Raw genomic sequence first — 24,251 nt, 5'->3', positions numbered from 1 at the left:
CGTTGATACGTCGCTCCCGCATTCTTAAGGTCAAAAGGCATGACTTTGTAACAGAACAATCCTTGTTCAATCATAAATGATGTTTTTGGGATATCAGGGGAGTACATGCGTATCTAGTTATATCCGGAGAATGCATCCATGAAGCTAAGCATTTCGTGACCGGATGTAACATCTATCAACATGTCGATTTGGGGGAGGGGGTAGTGGTCCTTTGGACAGGCTTTATTTAGGTCAGTAAAATCCACACATATCCGCAACTTCCCGCTCGCTTTTTTTACCATTACTACATTGGCGAGCCCTTATGGGTAATGTAATTCTCGGATGAACCCGGCTTGTAGGAGCCTATCGACCTCCTATTTTATAGCTTTTTGTCGCTCAAGAACGAAGTTCCGTTTCTTTTGTTTAATGGGTCTATGAGAAGGGTCGACATTGAGCCAATGGACGGCAACGTCCGTCGGGATACCTTGCATATCTAAAGCTGACCATGCAAAAATATCCGCATTAGTTTTCAAAAAATTGACCAGGTTGGTTTGGGCCTTACCTGTAAGAAGTGAACCGATTTGAACTGTTATTTCGTCTTCTTCCCTGAACAATGGTATTTGTGTTAACTCCTCTACCTTGTATCCTCGTGTTAAATAGTCATCCGAGCGTGGATCGGTACCGGATATTTGGAGGGATTCTTTAGCCTTTTTTACTACTTTGGCGTAATCAGCGTAGCAGTTTCTGGCTTTCTCCTGGTCACCTTGTACCTCTCTGACTCCTGCTTTGGTTGGGAATTTGATTTTGAGGTGGGGTGTCTAAACAACTACTTGGAGTTTATTGAAAGTCAGACGCCCTATGATAACATTATAGGTGGAGGGGACTTTCACCACCAAGAAGGTTTGCATGATAGTTTTCTGGCGGGACTCTGTGCCGAATGTGACTGGGAGTTCTATCCTTCCCTCGATACGAATCGATCCGCCCAAAAAGCTGTAGATTGACCATTCGACGGATATTAGTCTATCCATCCCCAAGTGCATTTCTTTGAAGGCGTCGTAATGTAAAATATTGGCATAACTACTTATGTCTAGCAATACCTTACTTACGTTATAATTGGCGATAATGAGGCGAGCGACGACCGCTTCATCATGGGGAAGGTAAACTTTGTCATAGTCTTTCTCAGAAAAGACTATATGTTCCTCACTATCGGTCAACTCCGACAGTAACTTCTTTGTTGGGGCCTCCACCGCATGAATCTGGGTGGCATAAGCCTTTTGCCCAGAAATCGTCGGCCCTCCTGAGGTGAATCCTTCGGCATTTATATCGATGCTCCCTGCATTTCTGAGCGGAGCATCGGTCCTTACGTCCGGGGAGTGTCGAACTTCGGAGATCTATCTGGTTTGGTCAGCTCTGGTGGTCGATGGGATCGGATTAGAAGGGCTGGGTGTCTTTTGAACCTCGAATTTCTGGGAAGGTCCGATATTCCTAGGGTTCAACAAGTATTTATTGACACGCCCAAGCTCTGCCAACCTTTCGATCTCATTCCTTAGATTATAGCATTCATCTGTCGTATGGCCATGGTTTCCGTGATAATGGCAATATTTGCTAGTGTTGCGCTTCCGACCAATACTTTTCATCTTTTTGGCCACTGGAGATCTTCCTTTCCTCGGATTTCATAAAGGATATTTGAAACAGATGTGTTCAAATGAGTGTAATTGTACCTTTTCAACTGCTGTGAGGGAGGTCGGTTATTAGATTGCAACTGTCGATTGTCGGGTCGAGGGGGTTTAACCTGACCATTACTAGACCAAGTCTCCTCCTTCTGCTTCTCCGGAGCTTTAGCGAGTTCTAATTCTCTTTCCATAACGAAAGATTCTTCATTATTAACGTATTTGTCCGTGACCGCCATTAGCTCCTGGAGATCTCTAGGAGGGTCAATATTCAGGGCTACCATGAAGTCCCTATCATGGATGGTTGATTTCATTGCTGCTCTAACGATCTCATGATTAGGGTCTTTGATTTGGGATAACTCAGCCCTAAACCGTCCTATGAAGGACCGTAAAGTTTCCTCCTTCCCTTGTCGGAGAGCGAGGAGTGCGTCTGCGGGTTTCTTCTGTGGTCGGCTATTGGCGAAATATGTAACGAAGTCCCGACCTAATTCTCTTAACGAGGATATGGAATTAGGTTTAAGGCAGTCGTACCAACTATTCGCCCCTCTTTTCAGGTATGAAGAGAAAGCGTGACACATGATTGTGTCATTAACACCTTTGAAATCCATCAATCTCCGGTATGCTTGTAGGTATTCCAATGGATCTGACGTACCATCTTAGAGGTCAAGCCTTGGTAGGTCAAAATTCAGTATCAATTGAGCCTGTGCTATGGCCTCTACGAAGGGCGATTGTATCTCGTTCTCCCATTCAGCCAGAGGATCTGGTTCATAAGGTTTCTTAACATGACGCTGCATCTCCTTGACTTGTCGTTGGAGTTCAGCAAGAAGTTCCGAGCCAGGGGCATTAACTCTGTCTTGCAGATTTTGGTGCGGGTTGCCTTGCCCTTGATCCGGATTTCCCGTGCTGTTAGCCCTTTGGGAGACATTATTATTTTGGGCTAGAGTAGGCCTAAAAGTCAATTCCGGTGCACGTCTGTCGTTCCCTTCCCCATCCCCATGTCCAGCCTGGGGCTAGTGATTGAGGCCGAGGGTTGATGATTTACCGGCCTTCTGCTGGGAGGATTTCTACCCTCAGGTGATTCATCTTATTCTGCCATTAAAGGCGAATTTCTCACCTCAGTGATTAACGGGGGAGCGCCAACGTTTCTAACCATCGGTGGGGAGGGTGTTAGACGTTTTAGTATTTCTTGAAGGGTGACGGAGACATTCCCAACTTGTGTTGCCAGTTTGTTGAATATAGTCATGGTGATTGGAGTTGTATCTTCGTTGGTATGCGCTCCCTCCGAAATAGAATTTCCAGGGATTGTAGCCTGTGTTTGACTTCTGGTCATTACTACTTCGCTTTGTGGGTTGATAGTGACGGATTTCAAGGCTTTTGATCTCGAATTTGTCATTGTCCCACGGATGGCGCCAATCTGATGATGCCGAAATCCGCTTGGTACGATCTTGCGGTGATAGAGTTGGTCCTACAAATGACTTACACTCATAGAAAGTGTGTTAGCGGGCTTGGAGTTGTGGTTCCGGGCTGCCACTTCGACACTCAAGTCAGAAATCGATATCACAGGGAAACTAAAAGGAAATAGATGAGATTCAGAAGTGTTACCAACGAGTGTGAATGGAGGAAGATGCGACTGAACTTGGTTTTTTCCAAGTTGCCTATGTACCCCTTTTGTGAGGATCAAGCCAGACGTAGTTCCATCTTGAGCGTGAGGGTCTCATTTTATAGAGAATAGAGTCCATATTGATAAGAAACTTACTGTTTTAGGAGTCTTCCCTAATGGGTCGACTTCCCCTGGAGATAAGTTTATAACTATTTTTTATAGATATCCTATTTCCTAGAACGGGTAAGTTTGCTGTTAATGGGATTCCATAAGTTGGAAAGCCACTGCCTTAGAGTGCATTACCTCTTTGAGGGACGGTTTCCTAACTAGGGACGTTGCTATTTATAAGGAGAGGATAATATTTCGTTAAGTTTCCTTCTAAAACCCTTAGGTCGGTTTCTAATTATTCGGAAGTGCCATGTGTCACTAATCAACGGTTAGTGCCGATTTTACCCCAACAGGCCTCGCATTGGGTTTACATGGGGATTCGAACTCTCGTCATTGGGGAGCATACCTATGACTTTAAGCCAAAGGGCCACACCCGTCTGGGTTAAACTACAATTAATTTTTTATTTTTCTGTGTCCCATCAGGAACCCTTATAGCTGGTTTTTGTAGCATTCCTACATTATTGGTGCTCTCGTCAAAATGGAACCCAGTTGATCATAGATAGGCAAAATGCAACTAATTAAGTAGCTATTAGTTTTCTTTGGTAAGGCATACAACTAATTCTTGGTAAATATGAAAAATCATTCGACATGATATATCGCAATAAAGAATTAAAAAAATATATACAATATGATAAACAAAGATACATCCACATTAATATATCATTCGATCATATTTTCACAATAAATTAGTGATATATCACAAACCTTGAGGTTATTTTGTAAATCTAAGGTGAGACAGTCATCCATGAGATACTCATGATTGGGCCCACTTGCATAACTTAAACATCGATCACCTTAATTTTATGATAATATCCCTCTAAATTAACTATAATCATATCATTTCTAAGTCATGGAATGGAAAAAAGAAAATTTCCCCAAAAAAAAAATCCTTCATTAAAGTGTTTCTTGCGTAATTTGGTTGGGCTCCCTTCGATCATTGGAAAATAGAGATGGAAGATCAGTGGCATCTTTGTAACTTTTCTAGAAATAAAAATGACAATTTCAATAATGATGGAGTTATCATGATCATAATGATGATATTAAAGAAATAATAAAATCATATCCACCTTTCTTGTTATGATAATGGCACTCTCTTTTTCATATAGGTTATTATAAGAGATTTGCTACGTGATTTCGGGGGAAGCCATTTCGGCTCACTTTTGCAGGAAAGAACAGCCATACATGCTCACTTTTTAAGCAGATTAATTTTGCCTTATTCATTTAATTCATCTGAGGTTGCCTTATTCATTTTGGCTGCTGAGAGCTTTTGGAATTGTAATAACCTTTAGTTGCTATTTAAAAATGTAAAATACGGTGAGTTCATCTCATTTAGGGGTGTTAATGGATCCAGATGGTCAGAATTTGGATATGAATGTTAATTATGAATAGGATTTGTGTATGGCACTAGATCTGAACGTGTCCCTGGATCCATCCATTTCCTGAGGTCTATAATTATTTTGGATCATGGCCCAGACGTAGGAATCCTATAGAGCCTCCTAGATCCAATTCCAAATGGAGGGTACAAAAATACCTTCTAAGATTTGTTCCTTCATGTCAATTTATGAGGGGTACTTTTGTAACATTAAAAATCCTACTCAAATCAACAAACAACATTTCATTTTCCCGTTTTTGTTTCGATTAAAATCTCTCTCTCTCTCTCTTCCTTCTTCCTACTCTAAACCCTAACTATAACCCCTAACTGTGTACAAAGTAAGTAGGACCTAGGACACTTAGAGGGATGGCCCTAACCTATTCGAAAGGAATAGTGACCTAAACTAAACAATTTAGGAGAAATTATATGGTGGACGCCCTTTACATATAAAGGGCGGAGAGAGAAAAAATCAACCACGTTAATTTTTGATCAAGTTAAAAGTAAAAAAGGGGAGTTTGACTTGGATCAAAAATCAAAGGGGAGAGTTTTTCTCTCTCTGCCCTTTGTGTTTGGACGGTCGGCCACCATATAAAAACTCACAATTTAGGATCCGAAAGGGCAATGTTACATTTTCCCTCTTTCCAAAGGCCACCCCTTGTATTGTAAACAGAGTAGTCATTAATAAACTAGAAAGGGTGGCCTGGGAAGAAAAGGGGGCAAATTTATCCATTCGAAAAGGATCCAACTTAAGTGATTAGAATCCCGTTTACAATTGCAGAAAAGATATCAACAGCACTCTGAAAATTGTTTAATAAAGCAATGAGTGCCCTTATCAAAACATGGGAGTGCAGATATCATTTTTTATATGATAATTACGTGTCCAAACAGTACTAATACTTGTGGTTGTGGTTGATATATTCCTCCCTCTATAGGTGGGCGGTGCCTCCAATATTCTACAAAGCTGTGAAAGACCCGTGGGTAAAATTACAGAAATACCCCTCTTGCTATTTCGAAATATAATAAAATATGAAAAACATGACATGTAAATGTACTATAAAAATGTAAAAGGAAATAACGAGAAGGTGGACATGTGAACTACGGAGGAGTTAATGTTATTCCTTTTGTTACGGAAATACCCCTCAATTAGTCAATTGTACAAAAAAATGCCTTTGAATTTGGATGGATTTGCTAAAAATGCCATTCTTTGGATAAAATTTTATGTAGTTATGGAAAGGAAATAAAGATGTGCCTCCCTCTTTTCCTAAGGCTCTGTTCACTTGTTTTCCCGGGAAAGGAAAAGAAAAGATTTCCCGGGATTCTGACGTGGCATTAGGAAAAGAAATCCAGGGAAACTGTGTATGAAAAGGTTTCCCGCGCCTGTTCACATGCGGAGGATCTATGCAGGAAAATATTTCCCGAGAAACTGCTTGCCCACCTTTTATCACTAGTTTTTCCGGGAAAGCAAATCCGACCAAAATAATGGGAGTTGGTTTCCCACACTAGTGAGAAAAGAAACATTTCCACGTCATTTTTGGCAATTCCATGTCATTATTTGAAATATTCCACCCAGGCTTGTTAATTTCTCAGGAAAGCAAGTGAACACCAGAATTATGTCCTGTCAAGCAAAAAGGAGTCTGTTTCCAGGGATTTGCTTTCCCGGGAACGCAAGTGAACAGAGCCTAAGGAAGACCACTCTTGAGGATACAAGAAATGCCCATGAATTTGGATGGATTTACCAAAAGTTGCCATTCCATGATTTAAATTTGCCATTATGGAAAGGAATGGCATCTCTCGTAGTTTTAATAAGGCCACTCTTTTCTTTATATGCTGTTTGAAATGATATTTTCACCCTCCTTTGTTTGTCTTTTTCTAAAAAATGGCTGCATTTTCCCTCCCTTTCTCTTTTCTTGAAAATTAAGGGTTGAAAATAATGACAAAGGGTGGAAATATCATTTTCCATTTTTACAATCACTAAAAAAGCTATCAACAACAAATCAGAAAAGTATTTAATAAAGTAGGCTGTGCTATTAACAAAATAATGCTTCAAGTTAAACTTATCTTAAAAAGGCTAATAATAGTCAATCATTCAAGAAGCCAAGCTGGTCTTTTTGGTAGCTTTCTAATCTTATAACATAAATTATTATAATGGGGCATGTGAGTTTTTTCGGCTCTTTCTCTTCTTTCTAGCCACAAAATAACTAGAAAAAACTATGGATTATGTAGAATTCGCCAAAATGCATCGAGATTCGTAGAAAAAATCCAAAGCATTTCTTCATCAAAATTTGATAGGATTTTGTACATTGCTCAGTTGGAGCAAAACCATTTTTTGTCAAAGCTAACAAATTATGTAGGTGGGACCTATTTTATTTAATGATCCATATTGTTAACAGTGTGGGCAACAGGAGGCCCCATAAATGTCCTTTAGGAAGAAGAATAAAACTGAATTTCTTGTAGGGTGTGCTTGATTGCGCAAAAGCTAGGATGGCTTAGGGGTTTTGCTTGGCATTTGGATCCCATGTCAGCAAAACTCCTTGTTTGGTTGCCAATATAGCATTTACATCTTTGGAGACCGAGGGAAGGTTATCCCCTTCTGGCAAGATCGCTATGCGCAACGGAAACAAAAATCGCATAGAACTTTAAATTTTTCTTTTCGATCTTGTTGTTGCTCAAGATCCTAGAGTCTAGATTAGTTATTATTGTTAATTAAAAATAAAGAAATATCTCTTTGAAGAAGAAATCAAGAAACCACGCTGCTTGATCTACTCCTCAAACGGTTGCGATCGTTCTGAACACCGTGAAACCCCCAAGTTGAACCGATGGATTTTTTTCTTTGCACTGTTCATTGTAGAGGTGAATAACTCTTATCACTTCAACAAGGTCTGATCTAATCAATACCTTTGTTGTATATATCAGATAATTAAATTGGAAGCCTGAAACTATGGTGTGAATTCCAACAATTGGACGAGAGAGAGAGAGAGAGAGAGAGAGAGAGTATGGAAATGAATTTCCCTAAAGGTGAGAAGGGGCTGACGAATTTTCAAGCTTATCAAGCATCTAAAATTCATTCAGCCCTTTCCCATATTTAATCATAAAGAATTTTGTTTGATTTGTCCTTGTTTCTCTCTCCCAATTCCTATCCAATTAAGAAGACAAGTTGTATTGAGACTCCTTGAATGAATTGGACTCTTCCCAAATGTCCAAGGCTGAGTGGGGCGTCCCTTTCTGATTGGGAGATGGATATTTGAGTTACTCTCTAGCCCATTGTGACCTTATCCAATAAGTTTTTGAGTTGGAAACGAATTGCTCGAGTCTAGAAGGTTCATTTGGACAATTCCTATCAAAAGAGGAGTTCTAATGCAATACGAACTCCTAGAGCAATTATGAAACGTTTTCCCCAGCTCTCCCATCTGTTTTGGGCGTGTGGTGGCCCCACCAACCTTATCCAAAGTGTAGTACTATCCCAATTCCCAATTCTGTTACAATTCCGCAACTTTTGCAAAACCGGTTTGGGAATAACTATCCTCTTTTGGATTTCACATTATTATACTTACTATTAATCACATTAATAATATATAATAATGTATAATAAATAAATAAATAAATAATAATTAATTATCCACTAAATTAATTAATAACTCGCATCAAATGGGAGTTATATGGCTTCAATTTCGTGCTCGATAAATTGTCTTAATGTCTCTTGTTACTTACTTAATAAAGACATGCATATACTTATATATATATATATATATATATATATATATATATATATATATATATCAACATATTATATATATTTATATAATTAATATCCACATTAACCCAACAGATCGTATTCGTCCGTGCAATTACATAAAATGCGGAATCCTGATCCGCTTGGATGTTATTGGGTCATTCGAGTTATGAGTGGCATCGTAGCAGGGATCCGACAGTCGATCCAGCAGAACCCTTTGGTGAGCTCCACTGCGATCTCGCTTTGTATTTAAACTACACTCGCATTAGGTCAGTGGTTTCCATCGAGACGTAACCCTGAAGATGACCGTCATATCATCTTACCCATAATCACATTTTGTATGTGCAAGTCCTTTCTTCTTGACTACATCTACTGAGTTGAGTCAGACGGAGGGTGGACACCTCTTACCCCCTTGCCCCACTCTTGGTATACCATTTTAGTTAAGCGATGTTCGGCCTCCAAATGCATTTGTAAACTCCTTTGAAAACATTTCAATATTTCATAAAATATTCCGATAAACCTTTTATCAAGTCTGTCTGGCCAGGCTATTTAATAGGCTTACCGCTCTGACAAAATTATAGATGTCAATCCTTAAATTTTAGGGCGAAAAATCCCATGTTGAGTATCACTATTGGTCCTAATGGTTTGTTCTAGGATATAGCTCTATCAGAATGCAACTCTATACTAGAATCACTATGAGATAGACTAAGACCCTAAAATGGGCCGACAGACCAATAAGATCCATCAGGTCTAAGGACATGTGAAGGGTCCTGTCTGAAAGAACAACTTTACATTTTCTCTTGCCACAAGTTGTTCTTTATTTGATCTGGTTCAGTTGCACGATCAAATCGTCGCACCTGCTCTTCTTGCTTAGGGTCCACTGCCTAGATGACCGAGATAAGTCACCTCACGAGATGTGTATGTAGGCAAGACTAGTGCTGGTTGTATACAGAAAGAGATGTACAGTCTCTTTCTCAACTAGGAACTATTAAGGATTGCATAAAACCGAGATGTCATATCTCCTTGCTCCCTTGGATCTGTGAATCCTTTGAGCATGACATTTCTACTACGCTACATAAGGACGAACATGTGTCATAAAATAAGCACATCATACACATTCATTAATATAATTACCCATTTATGTCATGGAATAAATCTTTATTGATTACTAAATGTCATTCTACTGGCTTTTCAGGGCATATACTTTAACAGAGACTCCCAAGGATATCTCATGGTTAATCATTGCATGTTTGCTGATGTGTCACACATGTTCCCTTCCTAAGATATCCAAGCCCCGAGTTTTTATATGGTTAAGCCCGTATCATACAGTATTTTCAAAAAGTACTCTACGACCCTCTCCATAGGATATCCAAACCGTCCATTTGATGGGCCAGTACGTAAATAGGTTGTGCCCCAAAAATCATTTCCATAGGATGATCCAAACCGAGGCTTCCATAATATGCAGTTCCTCTATAGATTGGATGGTTGGGATCATCCTATGGAAATAATTTTTGGGACACAAGTCACACAACCTATGACATTGTGGCCCATCAAATGGACACTTTAGATCATCCTATGGTGTGGGCCGTACAGTACTCTTTGAAAAATACTAGAGTATACAGGCTTACACCATATAAAAAGATAAATTTTCCTTGGGTTCCTAGGAATTAGGGCTGCAACTCGAGCCAGGTTTTACCCGACCCGCATCGACCCGACCCGAAAATAGCCTGGGTTGGGTTCAGGTTTCATGGGTTTCAGGTCGAGCCGGGTCAAGCATTCAAAAGCCCGCATGAATCTCGGGTCGAGCCGGGTTTGAAGGGGCCCGACCCGACCCGACCCGAGTTACATAAGTTATAGTATGTACATTTTTTTTCTATTGTTTGTTAAAAGTTAAAAGTGAAAACCCACGCACTCACTGTTATTGCGTGTGAGTGTAATTTCTACTTCTATGAGTTGAGTTGATTCAAGTGTTTGATTCAGCATTGTTTGATTGTAATTACAACATTGTTTGATTACAGCATTTTTTGATTCAAGTGTAATGTGAGTGTAGTTACATCATTGTTTGATTCAAGTGTAATGTGAGTGTAATTTCTGCTTCTATGAGTTGAGTTGCCTTGCCAAACAAGAATTTTCCTTAAAAAATTGCGTCAACGTGAAAAAGCCCGAACCGACCCGACCCGAGATTTATCATGGGTAGGGCCGGGTTTGGGAATCGTGGGTTTTCCGAAAAAAAACCCAACCCGACCCGACCCGAGATATTTCTCGGGTAGGGTTGGGTTCTCCAAAACCCGACCCGCCCGACCCGAGTTGCAGCCCTACTAGGAATGATGCTTTTCCTCCCTCTTCCTTGTCTTTCTTCTCTCTATATATTGGGAATGGCACTCTACTCCTACTCTACAAGGTTGACAACAAAATACCACTATTCTCCTAGGTAACTCCAAGGCAAGTCAATGCTTGTCTGCTCCCTCTTGATTACTTATTCCACTGCTCTCTAAGGGCCTGTTCACTTGCTTTCCCAAACGGAGATAGGAAAAGAAAATAACGATTATTTTCTCGAGAGACCTGATTTGTCGATGTTCACTTCTTCATCGAGAAAGACTAAACACCCACGTGGAATTAAAGAAAAAATACGTGGAAATGTTGCTTTCTCCCAAAGACGCGTTTTCATTTCCCATCAAAAAGGGGAGATTTGCTTTCTTTTCTCACGCTGGAAAATACATCGGGCCTCTACTTTAACAACTCAAAAACCAAGAAACCCTCCCTGCTTCTTCTCATCTTCTCCGGCGATTCGTTCTCCGGCCACCATCGCAAGGTACCTCTCTGCCTCAGCTCTCTCTCTCTCTCTCAATCTCTCTCACTCTTTGTCCGTCCCTTTCTCTCATTTCTTCTTTTGTTTTTTTGCAGACCATCCTCTCTGGCAGAAAGTTTTTGTTCTCTCTCTCCTACTCTTCGGATCTTGGGGTATATTGTTCTCTCTCTTCTACTCTTCGAATCTTGTAGTTTCCAAAGATATTTTTGTCTTATTTTGTACAATAGGGTTTCAGATTTTTGTACTCTTTGCAATGGGGCCTTGGATTTTGATCTATTGCAATGGGGTTGCAGATTTTGGGCTATATAGGGTTTCAGCGGTTGTTTTTTTTCTTTTTTTTTTGCTTTTCAGTTTAGGGTTGCTGATTTTGGGTTTTTGCGCTGAGTTTTTGAAGTTTGTTTGGGTTTTTTTTGTACAGTAGGATTCGAATTTTTGGGGTATATGCAATGGGGTTAAAGATTTTGGGCTATTGCAGATTTCAGATGTTGGTTTTTTTTTTAATTTGTACAGCTAGGCTTTGGATTTTTTTGGGTTTTTGCAATGTAGTTCCAGATTTTGGGTTATTTCACTGATTTTGAATTTTTTTGGGTGTTTTTCTACACTAGGGTTCAGATTTTTGGGATTTTTACAGTGGAGTTGCAGATTATGGGCTATTTCACTAATTTTGAAGTTTTATTTAGGTCTTTTTGTACATTTGGGTTCTACTTTTTGGGGCTTTTTGCAATGGACTTACATGTTATGGGTTATTGCACTGATTTTTAAGATTATGGCTTTTTGCATTGGTGGTTCTGATATAATGGCTTGGTTGGTGGGTGTTGATGATGGGTGTTGGTGATATGTGGGTGGATAGGTGTTGTACATTTTTGTGGGTCGCTTGGTTGTTGGGTTCTGATATAATGGCTTGGTTGTGAGTGGGTGGGTGTTGGTGATATGTGGGTGGATGGGTGTTGTACATTTTGGTTTGGTTTTCATCAAAAACCCTAGCTTGTTTTGTTCGTTTAGGGTACTAATTTGATCTTTTATAGCATGTTTTGTGAGCTTTTTTATTTTTTTCTGCTTTTCTTGTGTGATCGGTTATGTTTTCTACTATGTTTATCATAATTTCAACCAATGAGTGTGGTGTAGATTGTTTAATGGATGGTTGGTTGTTGATGATACGAGGGTGTTTTTGATATAATGCCTTGGTGGTTAGGAGTTGAAGATATGTCGGTGTTTCTGATATAATGTCTTGGTGGTTTGGTGTTGCTAGCATTTGGGTTTCAAAGTAGGGTTTTTAATGGATTAGAACTGGAATCTCTCCTTGTAGGGCTACCATAAATCATCATGTCTCGTGAACCACCAAATAGGAGGACGCTGATTATTCGAGCTGCAGCTCTAGTAGTGGCTGCGGTAGTTACAGTGACGGCTAGGGTTAGACTTTGTGTTGAAGAAACAATGACAAGGGGCCCTTATGAAAGTGGGTACGAAACTCGTAGGACATTTGCTACACGTGTTACGAATGCAGAGAATCATTGTATTGCGCTTCTGTGAATGGATGTTCGGTGCTTCCGCAGCTTCATCTCGATATTTAGAAGCACGGCCCTGCTTGAAGACACAATACACCGTTGTGTTGAGCAACAAGTGGTGATTTTCTTACAAGTAATTGCCCACGGCCAAAGGAACCATACTATTAGAGCATCCATTAGATGGTCAGGGCCGACAGTTTCGAAGTATTTTAACAAGGTTCTATGTGCTGTGGTCAAACTTCAAGAGTTGTTCATACTACCTCCATCAAGGGGCACACCACGTCACATTGCCGACAACTCGAATTTTATGCGGTACTTTAAGGTATCGTTTATTACCTATGTAGTACCAGTATTTTGACAAGGTTCTATGTGTTGTAAGTTGCACAGCAAGTTACTCATATGTCAGCACTGACGGTTGACATTTTCAATGTCCATATTGTAGGATTGCAATGGTGCAATTGACAAGACACACATTCAAGCAACAGTACCCGATAATCTGAAACCTAGATTTATTTGTCGTAAGGGAAGGCCCTCTCAAAATGTGCTAGGTGTATGTGACTTTGATCTGAAGTTTACTTACGTGTTAGCTGGGTGGGAAGGGTCAGCATCAAACTCTAGGGTCTTAGCATCTACTTTATCAAAGCCGAATGGGATTCCTTGTTTACCAGGTAGTACTGAGTTTGTCTTTTACTCCGTACCGTTGTTTCTGTTCTCGGCTATGAAACTTATATATATACACCTTCGTGTGTCTGTAGGAAAGTTTTACCTTGCGGATGGTGGGTACCCATGCCTGAGAAATTTTATAACTCCTATCCGAGGCATTGGTTACCACCTAAACGACATTAGAGGGCGCAGACCTCGAACTGCAGAGAAGTTGTATAATCAAAGGCATTCATCAGCAAGGAATGTAATTGAGCGAACTTTCGGTGTCTTGAAGAAGCGATTCAACATAATAAATACGCCACACATGTACCCATTCGAACGACAGATCGACATAGTGTTAGCCTGTTGCTGCCTCTACAATCACATAAGGAGGGAGATGCCGAACGATACATACATTCCGATTGTAGACAATGAGTTGGGGCTAACTGTAGTGGAGGAGGATGAAGAAGAAGAAGATCATTTTATTACTAGGGCTGAAGATGTTAGAGCGGGCGGTCTACCTCGAACAAGAATAATGAATCATATGTGGAATGATTTTCAAGCACGACGACGTGGTCGTCATTAGGATGACATGTTTTTGGGTTGTAATAATTTTATGACTATTTCGATTAGACTTCTGCAACTATCTATCATCGTATGTTGTTTGATTGTATTAGGATTCTGAAATAATTTTGGGATGTAATAGTAATCGGTTTCATCATATTCTATTTGATGATATATTGTTGTGACTGATTATTTGGATATTTTTATACTATGTTTCACAATGTTGCAGATATAATGGAATAAACTTTAGTAGAGAAGAAGAAAAATAACTCCTGGAGTGACAATATGGATAGGCAACTCATAGTAGCCATACAATATCAGATTGCCGAGGGCCAGAAGGCCCCCAACGGTTTTAAAGATGCTGCGAACAGTGGTGCAACGCAGGAGCTTACTATTGTCCTTAAAAAGCAGATCACAAAGGAGCACGTTAAGAACCGTATGAAGACGATGAAAACCAACTATAGGATTCTTAACACTATCGTCAACCTGAGCGGATTTGGCTGGGATCCACAACTGAAAAAAATATTCGTTGAAGAGCAAGTGAAGACTGACTATTTGGTGGTAATTATAAGTCGTCATAAATCCTTCTTTATTTTCATCACAATTTGGTCATAATCCTTACAATGCCTCATGTTGTTTTCAGAGGAATCCTGAACATCTTCGCTTATTTAATAACCGTTAGGAGCTATATGAGGAGATGGAAGAAGTGCTCAGGGGAAGATTATGCCACTGGGGAGTTCGCTAGGGACAGACATGCCCCTTCTCAGGACACACAGAATGTGGAGGGGCTTTTCTCATCGAGTCAGGCAGTAGGGCTCAATGATATGTTCGACGGTTTGACCCCTGCTTTTACTCCTCCACCAGCTCCTTGTGCTTCCAGATCATGTCATTCATCCCCAGTCAGAGACACCAACATGGTCTTTAGTGACTCATCGCCACTGAAAACTCCAGCATCAGGTAGTAAGGGAAAGAGGAAGAGGCGAACAAGTGGTGCACAACTTTCATCTGATATGACGTACTTGTCAGATAGTGTTAGGATGGTTGCTAAGGCCATCATAACGACTGGTGAGGTCCATAGCCTTGCTGAACTGAAAGCCACTGTTATGGGCATGCCTGGTTTCACCATGATGGAGCTGATTAGGGCCTACACCTACTTGCCCAAAAGTCACAATGATGCTGAGGTCTTCCTTTCCCTTTCGGAGGATGACCGTATGCATATGATGAGAGATATTATGGCGTGTGTGGCGTTGATTGGTATGGGTTGGGGACCTTTTTGGGAATCATACGATCGTAGGATATGATCGTTCTATGGCTTTGATACTTTCTGCATCTCTATTTTAGAGGACTTGTTATGTTGATGTTTTTCATTTTGTTGGACTTGTTGGCTTTATTGTGATGTTGACGTTGTTGGACTTGTTTGTCCGACTTTTTTGGTGGTTGGGCGCTTATCCTATGTAGTTGGGTGCTTATCCTATATTATTGAACTTGTTTGTCCTAGATGGGCGCTTATCCTAGTTATATTTTGTTGGACTTGTTTGTCCTAGATGGGCGCTTATCCTATTAGCTACTTGTTTGTTGGACTTGTTGGGGTGATATATTTTGTAGGACTTGTCTCTTTATTATCTACTTGTTTATTGTTACTTTTTAATACTGTATTTTCTATATTCTTGTAGTATTAGAGCAATATGTGGACTCTAGACATGGACAGGACTTTGCTAGCTGCCATGACGATTCAAATAACAGAAGGAAATAGAGGGATGAATGGATTCAGTGTAATGGCATTTAACAATGCCCTCATCCATGTCAACAATGCTCATAATCTACACCTAAACATATCCCAAATCAAAAAGAGGTTGCGAACATTAACAAAGAACTACAAACAAGCAAAGGCATTGTTGGGACACGGTGGGTTTGATTGGGATTCAACGAGTAAAATGATTTCCATATGCAATGAGCTGGGCACATCACATATTACGGTATGTATGTCCATATGGTATGTTTATATTTTGTTCTCTTATAAAATTACAATTCCTACATCTCTTATGTTATGTTTTCCATGCAGTCTCATCCTGAAGATTTAAGTGTGTTAACACAACGACACGACTTGTTTGATGAATCCCTTGTAGTCTTTGGGGACGATTATGCAACTGGGCAGTGGGCCCGTTCAGTAGGATCGCGTGACTAGGTTACTGATTATCTAACTGGGCAGTGGCATCTGTAGTCCAATACTGTTTCTGTTTATTTAGAATTTATGGATCCAGTGTTGCTTTCTGTACTGTTATGGCTCTTAGCCATGTAAACTTAAAGCCGTATACTCTGTTTATGTAGACTTTATGGATTCACTAGTGTTGGTTATTTTGTTATTTTTATTTGTATTTGTATTTCTGCAGGTTAATGGCAAAAAACAAGTTCTATGTGGTATTTAAGGGAAGGCAAGTAGGCGTATATGTCAGTTGGTAATACTGTCATGTTCAAGTTAACGAGTTTAGTGGAGCGTGCTTCCGTTTGTATGGGAGTAGGGAGGAGGCAAGCAGAAGCTGAACTTACTGCTTTTTTACATGGCATTAATGGGCCCAAGAAAGATAGGAAAGAAGAGACCAACATTCCTGGGGATTCCCAAGCCTCAACAAGTTCTTCTGTGACGATTTCATCTTTCAGTTAGGTTTTATTGTGGTGTTTGTTACTATACTTTCCATTTTGTAGGCCTGTAACTATGTCAGATTATGAAATATGGTTCAATGTGACTTTTCTGTTTAATTTTCCCAATACAGTTTAATTGGCAAGTGAACAGGCGTAGGAAACCTTTTCTCTGGATTTCTCAGATTTTCCTGCGCAAGTGAACAGGAGCCGGATTCTTTTTCCTACACAGTTTCTTTTTCTTTCCTTTCCCTTCTGCCACGTCAGATTCCTTTCCTTTCCCGAGAAAACAGGTGAACAGACCCTAAGTCTCTCCAGCACTTTCCCAACGTCCAAAGGTGGTAACGTTGGTAATTTCGTACAGAAATAGAGACGTTTCTTCTCGGTCAATCATCGTAGACCCAAGAAAAAACAAGGAACATCATTTCTTAGGAAATCCCAAACATAGCGTAGTTTTGTAACTTCACATGACATTCAGACAACTACGCACTTCTCAACGGAGTTCAGACAAAAGACAACAAAACCTAAAGCCATTGAATGGGTGTTAGCTAAAACGCCTTTAATTAATACACACTCCACATTTTCAGAGAAAATAATAATAAAAGAACAAAGAAAAAACAATTCAAAATTTCTTTCCTTCTTTGTCTTTTCCTTTTTTTTCTCGGTCTCTTTCACTGCTTTCCGCTTCCCAGTCTTCGTACGGTGTCTAAAAACAGAGATCAAAAAGAAGGAAAGCCTTTTACAGATACAGAGAGAGAGAGAGAGAGAGAGAGCGCTTTTAGAGAGAGAGAATGGGGTGAAAGGAGGAGAAAGCAGCTGCGAATCTCTTAATACAGCTGCTTTTTATTTCTGGTAAGTTCTTACTTTTCTTAAAAGAGAATCTTTCTTTTTTCATTTTTTTTATGAGATCAATCGGAAGAAATACCATGTTTTTATGCATTTTTTTAGTGAAATCTTAAGCTTTGTAGGACTTAATAGTTGTTAGTTTCCAGGCTCTTGAAGGTTTTTGAAGGTTTTTTTGTTCCTGTATTTTATTTTCATCTCTCCCAGCATTTATTTTATTTATTTTTTATTTTTTTATCCTCAAATTGTTTTGTTGACGTTTATGTTCTTGATCAGGTCGGTCTGGGGCTGTAAGAATTTAGGTTTTTTTTTCCCATTTTTTTGGATTATTAGGCAGTTTTATGCTGTGAAAGTGAGCTTTTGGGATCTGACTCTTCTTGATCAGGTAGTTCTGATGATCTTTTGATTGAGAAGATTTATGTTTTATTATTCTTTTATTTTCCTTAATATTTTGATTCTGTTGTTTTTTTATAAGTTTTCTATTTTTTCCAGGAATTGAACCCCTTGACAACGTTTTTGGGTATTGGCTTTGTTGATCAGGTAGTATTAGTACAGTATAAAGAAGTTTGATCTTTCTATCCTGATTTTATGAAGTTGATCTCTTCGATTAAGGCCTTGTTTGTTTTGGATTTTGAGTCCAAAACCGATTATTGGACTCCAATTTTAGGCCCTATTTTTTTTTTTTTAGAAATTTTGAGTCCAATAATAGGTTTTGGACTGAAAATCGGTGGGCATGATCTAAAACGAACAGGGCCTAAACTTAAATTTGAGTCCAATAATCGGTTCTAGACTCACAAAGGGTTCATAAAATCCAAAACAAAGAGTGCCAAAGTGTGCTTATTCCTTAGACCCTGTTCGTTTAAGATTATGACAACAGATTGAGTCCAAAACCAATTATTCGACTCAAAATTAAACGTAATTTTGAATCCCATAATTGGTTTTGGACTCACAATCAGTTGTCATAATCTTAAACGAACATGACATCAGTTGTTTGATTCTGATCTATCTTATTTTACATTGTTTTTCACTTTCTGTTCTGATTTTTAGTATTGGGTAGTCTGGAAATTGTAGGATCGACAGATAAATAGCTTCAAGGCGACTAATTGTTGGTTTTGAAAGTTAAGTTTCGGTGAATTTGTTTGGCTCTGGTGCTGGCTTGGATCTACGACCTGTATTTTTATTGGTTTAAGGATCTACCTTTTTCGAGATCAGAAAAAGTAGTATTGGTGTTCTTGTTTGGTGTAATGACGAGCTTGTTACATTCCGATTCGAGACGCTTGTATTCATGGTGGTGGGACAGTCATATCAGCCCAAAAAATTCGAAATGGCTTCAGGAAAATCTTACAGGTATATCTCTCTCTTCTGTTTAGGGTTTTTTAATCACACCTTGTTTGAAGTTCAGATTAGCAAGTTATTGTTTTGGTTGAAGTGAATAAATTTCATGTAGCTTAGTAGTTGTAATTGTGATCTCTGATCAGCAGAAGAGGCTTTCACTTCACACAAAAGAATTGGGTATTTGTAAGATTATTCAAGTATCATCTAGCCCTTTGCCAGCCCCTATAACAAATTTATGGTTTTATATTATAGAATTCACTCTTAGCCGTGCAGTGTTCCCAAAGCCATGAATATGCATATTTATTTCTCGTCTCTTTTCCGAATCTGGGTGTTAGCACTAATCTCATCCTTATTGTTTACTGATCTGATTTTTTTTTTTTTTTTGGGCATAGCTGTCAAACTTTTCCTTGCCTTAGCGTTTTCTAGCCATTTCAAGTGCTGCACCAATAAAAATTTGAAATGCTTTTTTACAGCTTACCCTCGCACTCTTAATTCTCCAGTTTCTAGCTAAATATCAAACAGGATTGGTTGCTATGCTCTTATTGAAATATTCTTTTTTTATTGGACACAATTTACATGACTTAAATTTTCATTTCCTGATATTTTCAGATTTTGACTTCATCACAACATATGTGCACATCCATTTTTTTACCATTCCTATGTCAATATTTGATAAAATTTTCACCATTATTATTGTTAAAGTGTAAATGATTAAATAACACCAACTTTAACGGCTTAAGCATTTGGAGTAATTGGTTGTTTCACATGGTATGCCGACCCCAACTAGTTTGCGACAAAGGCTTAGTTGAGTTGAGTTGTGATTGTTTGACATGGTATCAGATCAATTGCCTAATGGCAAGTCCTGGGTTCAAAACCCAGTAACTCCTTGATATTAAAAATCCACATGTAATGGGCTACCCAAAAAGAGAGGGCCACATGTGCCACTTGCAGGCCAACCCTAAAAAGAGGGAGGCCACACATGAGGGGGTGTTAAAGTATAAATGATTAAATAACAATAACTCTAATGGCTTAAGCCTTTGGAGTAATTGGTTGTTTCCCAATTATGTTGTATAGTTTGATTCAAACTTCTAGAAAATTTGACTTTACTGTCAGAAAACATAAATGACTCAAACCTTTAATACGCTGCCATATAAAAGCAATTCCCTTGTATTGAAACTGCAACTTTAGTTCCACCAACCACTGAGCATCTACTCGTGCGTTTGAAATAGTTCAAAAGAACCAGCCTCCCTTATAAAGTCTCTCCATTTCGCTTGTGGGTCCTTCCCATACAGCATCACATTATCAACCCAGGGAGCAGCATATCCTCATTGTTTCTGCTTTGTGGATTTCTGGTGCTTCTAATTATTATTCTCAAACTCAGCCCTGCTTTTTTTTTTCCCTCACTGAGATGGTGAAGCATTGAACAATGCAACATGGATATTGTTCATATGAGCTTTGATTGTGGAAGTGAATTGGTTCCTTCAATAATCCCCGGGCATCTGAAATTGTTTCCTCCTGCAGCCTGGAAACCATGAAGTTACCCATTTTTTTTTCTTCTGTCGGTGAATTTCAACTGAGCTAGCCACCCCTTCCCCCCTTTGCGTGCCTAGCATGCTGTAAGCCTGTAACAATCCTTTGAACCATTGGAAGATCAAACTTCTTGGATATCTTCTTAACTGCTCAGTGATTTTTTGTTTCAACTTATTTTTCAGGGAGGAATTACTATAGAATAACTTTGTTTTTCCAACGTAGGAAATTAAACTATCTTATAGGGGCAGTTTTATGAACATATTTTTTTAAACAAAAAGACATAATTAAATTCCAAACCTGCTCCTTTAGCTGATGGTGTTCGTGATTGTCCAATGGAAACTCAGGCAAATTATCTGAGTCTTACATTTTTGGAACTATTGGATCAAGTCTGATTTCCAACTTAAGTTGATTGACTGCTGCCTTTGGTGTTTCTATTTATTTTGACTGAGCTGTGAAGCGGGAAACATATAACTCTTAAAAATAAAACTCGTTTTCAAAAGACGAAGGTGGAGAAGAAAGAGGAAGAGAGAATATACTTCAATTACTTAAGAGAAAAACACAAGCTAATTTTTTTGTTTTCTAACTGAAATAAGTACTCCCACCCTTTACCCCACTCATTCTTGGTGTCCTTCCATGTCAGAGACTTGCTAAATACCACAATTTGTACTGACCTATTTACCAAAAGAAGAAGTTTATTGAGCCTTTTCACCTAGGCTAGTCTAGATTTCTCTAGGCCCTAGAAGATTCTGGAACCTTGAAGTATTCTATGAATATCTGCCATCGAATACTAAATGATAATAAACATAAACTTATCAAAGATTTTTACCAACACTTACATCTGAGAGACCATAATAACTAATGTTTCCAAGACTTTTGCATGTCACCTTACTTCCATAAATTTTGAAGAAATTATATTTTCTTCTAATTTTTTGAAAAGGCGAGATTTACCCAAGACTTTCAGATATTCCACAATAATATCTGAATATATTTGTATATTTTCATAAATTTCTATGGGAAATGATATCAGCACAACCATGTTTTGATAATTTTACTTGTATTTTATTATTTATGGAGCTGTCAAAAGTTATTACAGTTCCCAAAAGGCTCTCGCAGGCCAATTAAAAAAGAAAAGACAAGCTGAGTTTGTGCAATAATTAAAACATGGTAGTGCCAATATCAGTAGCCATTTCTATTACCTTTTTTTGGGTAAGAGATTTCTATATTATTTTTTACTGTTGAAGTATTAATTTTCTTTTATCTGTTTTCTGTGAGATTTGACTATGTTGTCGTTGAAAAGAATCAAAATTGGGGAAAAAAAAAAAAACTCTCATGATGAAACTACTCAGCACGATATTTCTCACCATGCATGTGATCCATTACCTAGCATTGTTGTTGGTATTTATCCGAATTCATTTGCAGTGCGATACTATTTATTTTTCTCAACGAACCTAGGAATTTCTCCCAACCTCATATGAAGCATATAGTCTGTAGCTATCTAGGTGTGGATCAATCTCCTACGTGTACTCTGCAGTACAAAATTCAAATAGCTTGATGTTAAAATCCTTCTCATAGAGGATTAGAGAGTCTAGTGCTGCTTTGATATGTCTTATGATCCTTCAAATTGCCTCAATTGGTAGACAGCCTTTTGTCTTTCTGAAGTTGAGTAGTACTGTTTGTGAAAATAGTGGGTCTGTCAAGCACTGTTTTAAAAACTCCCTGTTCTAATCATCAAGTCGTTGAGTCAATTACCTTTTACCTGGGCTCAGTTCTTGTTCGATTCTGAGTTTTTTCCCTACCAATTAAAACAAAACTCATTTGAGATGCCTGAGTTAATGAAAAAATGCCCGCAACAATCATTGACTTGCCTGATTTGATTCCCTTTTACTTTTGCCATCTTCTCACCCAAGTCTGAGTTTTGAAACGTTGGTGTCTGGGCTCTTTGTTTTAGATATGAGATTTCCCCCAAACTTTTCCCTATTCTTTTACTACATTTTTTGTTCACCCTCATGATCACTGAAATTGAAGTACTATTCATTGTCCTGAACTTGTTCAACAAGTTCGTGCTTTCTTTCAACGTAGGATGATGCCTTTTGAGCCTAACTAATTCCATACCATTGGAAATGCTCTGTTTACATCTTAGTTGCTGTTATTATTACTATCATCATTAATGTGATACCATTAAAAAAAAAACATCATTAATGAGACATAGAGAGAGAGAGAGATAACAATGAAATTTACTTAAAATAGGGAAATAGAAATGATCAATGTTTAAGAACTTGAAATTGAAATGAAGCTCGAGAGGTATTAGAGTTTACTCGCTTAAGTCAATGATTGACTCGATCAGGTTAAATGAGTCACTAAAAATCGTAATAAAGTGCTAAAAATATTCAAAAAGACATCAACAACTGTAATGTTCCTTTTTAGGAACATTGATCAAGGCTCGTCGTTTGTCGTGTGCGAGGGCCACACTTTTGGTTGTTCTCAAGAGGGCCCGGCCCCCCTTACGGTGTTAATGTGGGTGTAATCCAAGGGCCAACTTCGTGTGGGGCCCACTCGGTAAGACAAAGACTAGTAGGAGGGCAAAGTTTTGGCCGTGTGGGGTGCCTTTTCATGTGTATAGGCATCAATCTGTGGGGCCGGATCATGTGGAGGTGGACCACTTGTGGAGTCCATGGAGTTGGAGTCTCTTTCTAGGTTGTTGGCCAACCGGCCATCTAGCGTTCCAAGGGGCAAAGAGATAGGCATCTACTGGGATTGTCCCTGCCTTGGGGTAGAAATGATATCAGCACCCTATCTCTTTTGATATATGCAACTGATCTTGAAATGAGGAAGACCACTATCTCGGTTCTATTTCTTCCTTGGTGCTAAAATGATAGGAGCACCCATTTGTGAGTGTGTCCATGTTAGGCAAAAGCCCTTCTGTTTTTTCATTTTCACTAGAGCACTAGAATGATATTGGCACCCCTTTGGCCATTCTCATGGAGGGGCTGAAGTGATATGGACACCCACATGACTTTGGGTTTTGCAAGTTCTATAAGTTTTTCTTGCTAGGGGCTGTAATGTTTTTTATGCCATCTGAGTTTTATGATATCTCTGTTCTTGGGAACAACTTGGCTTAGTGAAGCCAACCAAGTGGAAGTTAGTGCATCTTCTACTTGGATACAAATGCAGTGAGCATTTTCAGCCTCTATCCACCACTCATTCCAATGTGCAGTGCGCCTTTAATCCGAGAACCATCATCCCCTATCTCCTTCCCTACATATTCTCTACAGCCTCCCTCTATATAATTCCCCTCCTCCTTTTTGTATTTTAATGAATTGGAATATGAAGAAATTAACATGAGAGTGCTTATCTTTCATTTGCTTCTTACATTGTGGTGATGGCCTCTATGAACTGTTGTGATTGAATTCCATGAAGGATAGTGCTGTAATTGTGTGTTAAGTGGGGAGTGCTGTCATGTGTGCTTATACAAAATAGCCATGTTTGGTGAGAGTGGTTGAGACCCTTCATTGAGATTGAGGAAAAGGGTCATTACAACAACATCCCTCTTCCGCTTCCCACTAATGTTGGTGAACATGTCAGAATGAGCTCTACTTTTAAAAACTTAAAGCTCTAAATTTTCCTTTTTGCGCATCTAGATGTACTTTTTCGGTCCCTTATTTGTAAACTAGAGCAGGTGACAGTCTTCACTGGGAGGGGTGGGGGTTATAATTGGGATGCTAAAAGCTCGTAGATCATCTCTTTACTAAGTAATAAGGTTGAGAGATTCCGCAGGCTTTACCATTCAAAAAAAGGAGAGATTTTGTGGGCTTCATGTGATCTGCTAATCTTGTTCCCATTGTAGCGACCTTTTGCAGCTTTTAGAAA

The 24,251-nt window shown here is 39.0% G+C and overlaps 2 protein-coding genes across 3 annotated transcripts in view; one reads left to right on the top strand and one right to left on the bottom strand.

The window, feature by feature from the left end:
* Positions 1 to 797: 797 nt before the first annotated feature.
* On the bottom strand, positions 798 to 2,257 carry LOC143888577 (uncharacterized). Its single transcript, XM_077393022.1, has 2 exons — positions 1,701 to 2,257; positions 798 to 1,320 (listed from the first exon to the last, which is right to left on the bottom strand). Exons 1-2 carry the CDS (start codon positions 2,255 to 2,257, stop codon positions 798 to 800), a joined length of 1,080 nt encoding a protein of 359 aa, XP_077249137.1.
* Positions 2,258 to 17,267: 15,010 nt separating this feature from the next.
* The window catches only part of LOC143887660 (protein NETWORKED 1D-like), a 46,712-nt gene continuing 39,728 nt past the window's right edge, over positions 17,268 to 24,251 (top strand). Inside the window, exons 1-4 of one of the 2 annotated variants that reach the window (XM_077391776.1) lie at positions 17,268 to 17,528; positions 17,796 to 17,904; positions 18,012 to 18,059; positions 18,591 to 18,866. In XM_077391776.1, coding sequence (XP_077247891.1) covers positions 18,764 to 18,866 — 103 coding nt within the window. In that variant the 5' untranslated portion in view covers positions 17,268 to 17,528; positions 17,796 to 17,904; positions 18,012 to 18,059; positions 18,591 to 18,763. Of the gene's footprint in view, positions 17,529 to 17,795; positions 17,905 to 18,011; positions 18,060 to 18,576; positions 18,867 to 24,251 lie in introns of both variants that reach the window. The other variant, XM_077391775.1, reaches the window with a different exon arrangement.

Source organism: Tasmannia lanceolata, unplaced genomic scaffold, assembly GCF_043159265.1.
Source record: "Tasmannia lanceolata isolate RefF3 unplaced genomic scaffold, GAP_Taslan_0.1 ptg000012l, whole genome shotgun sequence".
Lineage (NCBI taxonomy): Eukaryota > Viridiplantae > Streptophyta > Magnoliopsida > Canellales > Winteraceae > Tasmannia > Tasmannia lanceolata.
Note: the sequence above shows the minus strand (reverse complement) of the source record. Positions and strands in the feature narration are given on the sequence as shown.

Excerpts from the sequence above, each read along its gene's own strand:
- LOC143888577 (XM_077393022.1), bottom strand. The coding sequence starts at position 2,257 with ATGGATTTCAAAGGTGTTAATGACACAATCATGTGTCACGCTTTCTCT. Across the intron at positions 1,321-1,700 it reads CCCTCACAGCAGTTGAAAAG|AAATGCAGGGAGCATCGATA; the intron begins GTACAATTACAC and ends TGCTCCGCTCAG.